Raw genomic sequence first — 9,691 nt, 5'->3', positions numbered from 1 at the left:
TTCCTTCTTCCTTAACTGAGATTTTCCACCCACGGTGGTTGACAGGACCCTCAACCGTGTCCGGCCTATCTCCCGCGCATCCGCCCTCACACCTTCCTCTCCCTCCCAGAACCATGATAAGGTCCCCCTTGTCCTCACTTATCACCCCACCAGCCTCCACATTCAAAGGATCATACTCTGCCATTTCTGCCAACTCCAGCATAATGCCACCACCAAACACATCCTCCCTTCACCCTCCGGCAGCATTCCGCAGGGATCGCTACCTCCGGGACACCCTGGTCCACTCCTCCATCCACCCCTACATCTCAACCCCCTCCCACGGCACCTTCCCATGCAACCACAGAAGGTGTTACAACTGCCCCTTTACTTCCCCCCGCCTCACCTTCCAAGGGCCCAAACACTCCTTTCAAGTTAAGCAGCATTTCACTTGCACTTCCCTCAAATTAGTCTACTGTATTCACTGCTCCCAATGCGGTCTCCTCTACATTAGAGAGACCGAACGCAGACTGGGTGACCACTTTGCGGAACACCTTCGGTCTGTCCGCAAGCATGACCCAGATCTCCCTGTCGCTTGCCATTTCAACACTTCACCCTGCTGTCAAGCCCACATGCCTGTCCTTGGCCTGCTGCATTGTTCCAGTGAAGCTCAACGCAAACTGGAGGAACAGCACCTCATCTTCCGACTAGGCACTCTACAGCCTTCCAGACTTAATACTGAGTTTAACAACTTCAGATCATGAACTCTCTCCTCCATCTCCACCCTTTTTCTGATCCCCCTTTTCCCAATATTTTATATTTTTAAATATATTTTTCTTTTCCCACCTATTTTTAAAATTATTTCGATCTATCATTTTATCTCCACCTTTTAGCCCATTTCAATCCCTTCCACCTCTCCTAGGGCCATCTGCCACTTGCCCTTCTTCCCTTAACGTCACCATTAGCAAATTCCTTTGATAATATCACCACCATCAACACCCCTTTGTCCTTTTGTCTATGACATCTTTGGCAATCTCTTCCTTGCCTCCACCGATCACTGGCCCTCTGTCCAGCTCTACCTGTCCCACCCCCCTCAACCAGCTTATATTTCACCACATTTCTATATTTCTTTAGTTCTGATGAAGAGTCATTCAGACTCGAAACGTTAACTATATTCCTCTCCGCAGATGCTGTCAGACCTGCTGAGTTTTTCCAGGTATTTTTGTTTTTGTTAAAAAATAAAATTGCACTTTAATTCTTCTCCAATACCAAATTAATGAATTTGAGGATTTTTTTATTTTTAAGTTACAAATTGATATAATTCAGCACTTTGGGGCTCTAGCATGCTAATTCTGCAAACATGATTACAAAGCCCACAGTGCAACCTGGCCAGAAATAGGAGCCTTAGTCCTCGGTTCCTTTTTTGGCGGTGTCTTGTGATTGGTTGATGGGAGTTATCAATCAACGACTCTCGCCCCGCCCGAGACCGGGACAGGGACGTGTTCGCTTCCGTCACACAATGGGATCCAAAGAGGACGCAGGGCAAGGGGAGCGAGCCTGCGTGCGCTGATTGGTGGTGGAGAGTGCGCCTGCGTGCGCTGGTTCGTGGCGGGGTGTGCGCCTGCGTGCGCCTTCGCGGGCGGGATGGCGGGGGGAGTGAGCCTGCGTGCGCGCGTTGGCGGGGCGTGCTCCTGCGTGCGCGGGTTGGCGGGGCGTGCTCCTGCGTGCGCGGGTTGGTGGGGCGTGCTCCTTCGTGCGCGGGGTCGTGGTGTGTGTTTGTGTGGGGGGGGGGGGGAGGGTGGTGGTGGTGCGCCTGCGTGCGCGAGGGTTGGGGGGAAGGGTGAGCGCGATGACGCAAGCGCGTCAGCACGCTGGTACGCGCAGGTAGGGGTTAGAAGCATGGCGGAAGAAGAGGAGTTTGATGTAGGGAGTCTGAGGAAAGAACTGGAATGGATAGAGAGCGAGCTGCGGATGTCCCTGGGTCAAGTCACCGCGTCCAACGAGTATTGCCTGAAGTTTTGTCGAGTGAGTGTGGTGATCCGACTGTTTTTTTTTTGTTGTTGGGGGAGGGGGAGGGTGTGTTGTTGGGGCGGAATCCAAGAGTCTGGGAGTGAGAGCTTCTTGACAGCCCACCCTCCCCCCATTGCATTGCAGAGTCAAAGTTACACCACAATTTGTGGATTGCTCCTCCTCGACTGGTTGCTTTCGCAGTCTATTCCCCTCCCCCCCACCACCTCATTCTCCCCCACCCCCCCTCACTCCACCCCAGGAGCTAAATTGTGGGAGCTGGCGTACGATTTCTTCTTGGGGAAAACTTTTTATTTGTATGTGTATGTATGTTGCTTCAAAGTGTCTCCTGAAGCTCCTCTCTCGGTTTTGTAGGTTGTGAGTTTTCTCTCGTTTAATGAAACGTTCATTTTTGCAGGCCAGTGTTTAACTGTCATAGTGCATCAACGTTGCTGTTCAACCCCTATGGCGTCAACTAAAGTTTTTTTTGGCGAAAACGTGACATGGGTGTACAATGCAAGTGAATAATTATAGTTGCAGCAGTTAATTAGAATCTGGCAAATGTCTCTGATGGCATGATGGGGTGAAGAAACTGGGTTCATTGTATGACCAAACTGATCAACTTGCAGCAAATATGTATGTGCAATTTGAAAACAACTAATCTTTTTTCTGTTTTTGTGTTTAACTTTTACCATTTATTCTGTCATGTCCTGATGTAAATCTGAAGCTATGTGACAGCATATGAAGAGTATCTTATTTTTACTTCTAAATTTTTACAGCACATAGTTGTAAAATATTTACTGTCCATTTAGGCCTGTTGGTCCATGCTGGTGCTTGTGCTCCACAGGAGCCTCTTCCCATCGGTATATGTAGATAAATATTTGGAAATGATGAGCTAAAGTATACGATTTGCCAGGACACTGGGACCAGTGTCCTGGCGAATTGTATAACTAGGCTTGTAGATAGGAATTTAAATTAATTAGTGGTGTGAGGGGGGGTGGGGTTCAAGCGAAGAGAAGTTTAAAAAATCAAAAAGAAATGAGAGAGAAGAGTTGCAGGGTAGTGAAGAGGTGAATATTAGTGATAGGAAGGGGTAGAAATCAGAACCAGAATGAGCAATAATGGTAAAAAGTCAAAGCTGAAGGCTCTTTATCTGAATGCATACAGCATTGTAAAAGGATAGATGAGTTGAGGGCACAAATAGATATAAATGAAATGACCTGATAGCTATTACGGAGAAATGGTTGCAGGATGACTAAGACTGGGAACTTAATATTCAAGGGTATTCGACATTCTGGAAAAATGGGCAAAAATGAAAAGGAGGTGGGATAGCTTGTTAATAAAGGAAGGTACCAGTGTGATGGTCAGTAGTGATATAGCAATAGATCGTGATGTGGAATCAATTTGGGTGGAAATAAGGAATAGCAAGGGGAAGAAGTCACGGGTGGGAGTCGTTTATGGGTCCCCGAATAGTTGCCTCACTGTAGTACAAAGTATAAATTGGAAAATAGTGGAGGCATGTAAGAAGGGCGCTATATGGTGATTTTATTCTGCATATTGACTGGACAAATCGGATTGGCAGGGGCAACATGGAAGACGGATTTGTAGAGTGGATCAGGGATTCTTTCCTAGCACATTACATTGCAGAACCTACGTGGGAACAGGCTATTTTAGATTTAGTAACGTGTAAGGAGGTGGGATTAATAAGAGATATCGTAGTTAAAGATCCTCTAGGGGGTAGTGATCACAAATGGTAAAATCTCAAATTCATTTGAGGGCAAGCAACTCGGGTCTCAAACCAGTGTCCTCAAATTAAATAAGGGCAATTACAGAGGTATGAAGACAGAGTTATCTAAAGAGTACTGGGAAAATTGACTAAGGAGAAGGTCAATGAGCAGTGGATGAGCAATGGCAGACATTTAAGCATAAATTTCATAATGCTCAGCAAAAATTTATTCTGGTCAAAAAGAAGGACTCAATGAGAAGGGTCATTAACCACCCATGGTTAACAAAGGCAGTCAAGGAGAGTATCCAATCAAAAACTAAGGCATACAAAGTGGCGAAAAGTAGTGGTAGGCCAGAGGATTGGGAACTTTTTGGGAACCAGCAGCGGATGACTAAAAAACTAATAAAGAGGGAGAAAATTGATTGTGAAAGTAAATTGGCAAGAAATATAAAAACAAACAGCAAGAGCTTCTACGGGTATATAAAAAGAAAGAGGGTGGCTAAAGTGAGCGTGGGACCCTTGGAAGATGTGACTGGGGAATTGGGAACAGGGAAATGGCAGATAATTTAAACCAATATTTTGCATCGGGCTTCATGATGGGGGACACTATAAACATTCCATAGATATCAAATAAGCAAGGAGCCTATGGGAGGAAAGATCTTGTAACAGTCTCTATCACGAGAGACAAAGTATTTGAGAAACGAATAGGATTAAAGACAGACAAGTTGACAGGACCTGATGACCTGCATCCAAGGGCTTTAAAGGAAGTGGCTGCAGAGATCGTGGAGGCATTGGTCAAAATATTCCAGAACTCACTGGATCCCGGGTGGGCCCCAGCAGATTGGAAAACCACTAATGTGTCGCCCCTGTTCAGGAAGGGAGGGAGACAAAAAGCAGGAAACTATAGGCCTGTCAGCCTAACATCTGTCATTGGGAAAATGCCAAAGTCCATTATTAAGGAAGAAATAGCAGGACATTTAGAAAAGCTTAATGCAATTAAACAGTGTCAACATGTTTTTGTGAAAGGGAAATCATGTTTGATAAACTTGCTAGAGTTCTTTGAGGATGTAACAAGCAGAGTTGATAAAGGGGAACTGGTAGATGTAGTGTATTTGAATTTCCAAAAAACATTCAATAAGGTGCTACATAAAAGCTTATTGCACAAGATAAGAGCTCACGGTATTGGGGGTAATGTAATAGCATGGGCTGAGGATTGGTTAACACACACAAGACAAAGAGTCGGGTTTAATGGTCTTTTTCAGTTTGGAAAGACATAATGAGTGGAATGCCACAAGGATCAGTTCTAGGGCCTCAATTATTTATCTATATTAATGACTTGGAGGAGGTGGCAGAGTGTAGTGCATTGAAATTTGTTGATATAAAAATAAGTGGGAGGGCATATTGTGATGAGGACACAAGGAATCTGCAAGGGGATATAGATTGGTTGAGTGAGTGGGCAAAAACTTGGCAGGTGGAGTTTAAGGTAGGGAACTGTGAGGTCATGCACTTTGGTAGGAAGAATCAAATGGCAGATTATTATTTAAATGGAAAGAGATTCCAAAAAAATGCAGCACAGAGGGATCTGGGCATTCTTGTACATGAAACAGAAAATAGTTAGCATGCAGGTGCAGCAAGTAATTAAGAAGGCAAATGTAATTTTGGCATGTATTGCTAGGGGGTTGGAGTTAAAAAATAGGGAAGCCTTGTTACAACTGTACAGGGTGTTGGTGAGGCTACACCTAGAGTACTGTGTACGGTTTTGGTCCCCGTATTTAAGAAACGATATACTGGCGTTGGAGGCAGTTCAAAAGAGATTCACTAGGCTGATTCTTGGGATGAAGGTGTTGACTTATCAAGAACGGCTAAACAGGTTAGGCCTTTATAATTTGAGTTTAGAAGAATGAGGGGTGAGCTTATCGAGTCTCGAACATAGTTACAGAATAAGGGGACACTTATTTAAAACAGAGATGCGAAGGAATTTCTTCTCTTGAGGGTAGTGAATGTCTGGAAATCCAGAGTTGTGGAGGCTAGATCACTGAAAGTATTTAAAGAGGAGGTAGATAGATTTTTGAAATATCAGGGAGGGCTGTGAGGAGCTGGCACGTAAGAGGAGTTGAGGCCTGGGGTAGATCAGCCGTGATCTTATTGAATGGCGGGACAGGCTTGAGGCGCCGAATGGCCCAGTCTTGCTCCAATTTCTTAACCCCTTATGTAAGTGGTGTAATCCTGAGATCCAAATAGCTTATGTCAATAATGAATATACTTCTATAGTGCACAAATGCAGGGGGATGTCTTGGTGGATACCAGATTAGCACTGAACTGGGGGAAAAATAGGGATAAGGAGATAATGCAGGAAAGGGGATGCTGTTCAGGTATTTGAAGGCAAAACTGTAGTTTGCAAGATAAACGTTGAGATCCAGAAGGAAAAATGTAGTGTCAAATATGCAACTGCAATTTTTGAGTTAGAACATAAGAACATAAGAAATAGGACCAGGAGTAGACCATTCGGACACTCGAGTCTGCTCCACCATTCAGTAAGATCATGGCTGATCATCTTGTGTTTCGATTTCCACAATATCATCTAACCTTGATAACCTTTGATTCCCTTGCCTTAAAAATATTCAATGACCCCGCCTCCACCACCTTCTGAGGCAGCTCCAAAGTTGCACAACCCTCTGAGAGAAAAAAAACTCTCATTATCTCAGTCCTGAAAGGGCAACCTCTAATTTTAATTCAGTGCCCCGTTGTTCTGCACTCACCCACAAGAGGAAACATCCTTTCGACGTCCACCTTGTCAAGGCCGTTCAGCACCCTGTATACTTCAATAAAACCACCCTTCACTTTTCTAAACTCCAGTGGGAACAAGCCCAGTCTGTCCAACCTTATAAGACAGCCCACGTATCCCAGGTATCAATCTAGTAAACCTCCTTTCAACCACCTCCAGTGCATTTACATCCTTCCTTAAATAAGCAGACCAAAACTGCACACAGTATTCGAGCTGTGGTCTCACCAATGCCCTGCCTAACTGAAGCATAACATCCTTACTTTTATGTTCAATCCCTCTCGTAATAACGGATAGCATTCCATTAGCCTTCTTAATTACTTGCTGTACCTGCATACTAGCTTTTTGTGACTCATGTACCAGAACACCTAGATCCCTATGCACCGCAGAATTATGCAGTCGTTCTCCAATTAAGTAGTACCCTGCTTTTCTGTTCTCCCTGCCAAAGTGAACAACTTCACGTTTTCCCAGTTGTTGAGTTGCTGCACTTATCTCTTTTATATTGACAAAAGGTGTTAGTACTTTATAAAGTTTATAATATTTATTGACCTGTAGTTGAGTGCAAGAATTTTTTATACCTGTTACTTATATACATATAAGTATAGGGAATAAGTAAAGCCAGGCAGTAGTTAAGCCATATCTCTCTTACTGAGCAATTTGCATAATGGTTGAATCTTGTTGCTCAAATTCGCAGCGCCTGTTTGCTGCCAGTTTTCACATGTACGCTAATGATATCCAGCTCCACCTCACCATCACCTCTCTCCACTGTCTCTAAATTAAACAATTGCTTGTCTGACATCCAATACTGGATAAGTGGACATTTCCCCTAGTTAAATATTGGGAAGATCAAAGTCATTGTCTTTGGTTCTGCTACAAACTATGTATGTTTCCTAGCCACCAACTGACTCCATTTCCCTCTCTGGCAACTGTATGAGGCTGAACCAGAGTATTCACAACCTTGGTTTCATATTTGATGCCGAGATATATCTGTGCCATTACCAAGATTGTCTATTTCCACCTCCATACCTTGCCCCTGCCTCAGCTCAACTGCTGCTGAAACACTCATTCATTTGTTACCTTTAGACTTGACTATTTCATTGCACTCCTGGCAGCCTCCCATGTTCTATCACAGCAAACTTGAGATCATCCAAAACTCTGTTGTCCTTGGCCTAGCTCGCATCAAGTCCTGTTTACCAATCACTCCTGTGCTCTGTACTTACATTGGCTCTTGGCTAAACAATTTGATTTTAAAATTCTCGTCCTTGTTTTCAGATTCCTCCATGACCTCACCTTTCCCTATTTCTGTAATCTCCTCCAGCCCTACTGCTCTCCAAGATGTTGGCACTCCTCCAATTCTGTCCTCTTGAGCATCCCTGCTTTTAATTGCTCCACCATTGGCGTCGGTGCCTTAAGTTGAACTCAGGAATTCCCTCTCTTTACATCTCTGCCTCTTTTTCCTCCTTTTAAAATGCCCCTTAAAATGTACCTCTGACCAAACATCGCCTTAAGTTGCTTTGTGTCAAATTTTGCTTTATAATGCTTCTGTGAAGTACCTTGGGTTGTTTTAATATGGTGAAGGCACTGTATATAATGCAGGTTGTTGTTTTAACTTATTTATTCTTTAGCTTAATTTTCCTGTTATTGTATGAAGATATCAAATGTGAGTTTGTCTTAACTAAACCTCCTAAAATTTGAGTTTCACAATGGCAAAACCATTGTTACTGTCAACTTGAATATTAGGAATTGCCATAGCTTGTTGTGCAAATTTATTTTTGTGAACGGGTAACTTAAGTTACAGGTGGCTTTTGATTGATGCTCAGATGCCTTCTGACAGGATTAAATGATGCAGCTAGTTGTGCAGTGCTGGAATTAGGCCTTATTTCTTTTAAACAGCTTGATCTGTTGATTGTGGTAGAGAGCTGTGTCACTGAACTATTGATCCAAGACCTACAGAATTGCTCAAGGGTGTGAGATGGTCCAGAGGCTACGGGTATTGCACGCATCAACATCTCTAGCGCCTGTCTGAAAACTATAGTAAATATTCGCTTTATTATACACATGCCCTAAACAAGACTATTTTCCCCTGCTGCTTTTTTGCGGGTACTTGCCTTTCAATGGTTCAGTGCTAACTTATAATAATTGTTTTGTGATCTTAAGTTCAATTATGCATATCTAATATAATTTGCTCCTGAAAGCTCCAAGTCTGTCTTTTCACTGAAGAATATTTGAATTAAGAAAGATATGAAACAGAAAAGAAGTAAGAGCTAAACTTCAAATAGATAAAAATTATTGGAAGCAAAGGCAAAAACCTGGCTAGCTGCTTTAAGTAATCAAAATTAAATAAATAAACCCTTTAGGATGAGCAATGAAACAAACAAACGTAAATCAAATTAAATCTAGTTACGGTGCAATAAGTGTAGACTAGATAATACAAACATTGACAGCACAAAGGTGGAAATTTATGGACAGTTAAACTGTCATGAATGAACACACCTATAGGAAATATCTATATCTTGAGTCATTTGGGCTCGGAGTTGTTGAGCTAGTGTGCAAGTTAAAAACACTTGAACACATAAAGGAGGGGGAGAAATACCTGTTTACTCCAGAACACTGTCACATAAGGTACAGGAAGTTGGGTGTGCAACCGTCTGTCAGCCGGATAGGGGGTAGCCTAATGATGGCAGGGAAGGTTGAACTACAGAATCTGGTTCTGTCCAGTGTGTATGATGCAAGAATAATTAGAAATCCAGCCAACGGGGAGAGCCAGAAAAGCAAGAAAAAGTATGCAAATAAGGGATGCAGAAAGGAATGTGGAAAGAAAATGCACAGTGAGGCTTTTTCAAACTATATAGAGTGTGGGGTAATGCCAGCCTCTTAAAGACAGATTTAAATGAGGCTATGATGGACGTTAAGGAAATGGCAGACCTGTTAAATTAATAATTTGTGTCCATTTGTACAGTAGCGGTAAAGAACAAAACACAAGAGCTAGAAGGGAAGCTAAAAATAAGTAAAGTAGAGCAAATTATTGGACTTAATGTAGGTTTTCTTTTGAAGAAACTAATTATAATATTGTGACTTAAAATAAATGAATCTCCATGACCCAATAGTTTCCACTGCAGGGTTTTGAAAACAATGAAGGAAGGAATTGAAATCACGTTGGTCGTAATTTTCCAAAGTTCCCTAGATTGAAGATATGTTCT

The 9,691-nt window shown here is 42.8% G+C and overlaps 1 protein-coding gene across 1 annotated transcript in view; it reads left to right on the top strand.

Moving 5' to 3' along the window:
- Nucleotides 1–1,850: 1,850 nt before the first annotated feature.
- Nucleotides 1,851–9,691, top strand: part of LOC121290377 (zinc finger protein 654-like) — a 66,470-nt gene continuing 58,629 nt past the window's right edge. The window contains exon 1 of the mRNA XM_041210770.1: nt 1,851–2,001. Within this exon, the coding sequence (XP_041066704.1) occupies nt 1,876–2,001 (126 nt within the window). The 5' untranslated portion in view covers nt 1,851–1,875. The remainder of the gene's footprint in view (nt 2,002–9,691) is intronic.

Source organism: Carcharodon carcharias, chromosome 18, assembly GCF_017639515.1.
Source record: "Carcharodon carcharias isolate sCarCar2 chromosome 18, sCarCar2.pri, whole genome shotgun sequence".
Classification (NCBI taxonomy): domain Eukaryota; kingdom Metazoa; phylum Chordata; class Chondrichthyes; order Lamniformes; family Lamnidae; genus Carcharodon; species Carcharodon carcharias.
This window is presented reverse-complemented; position numbering and strand designations above follow the sequence as displayed.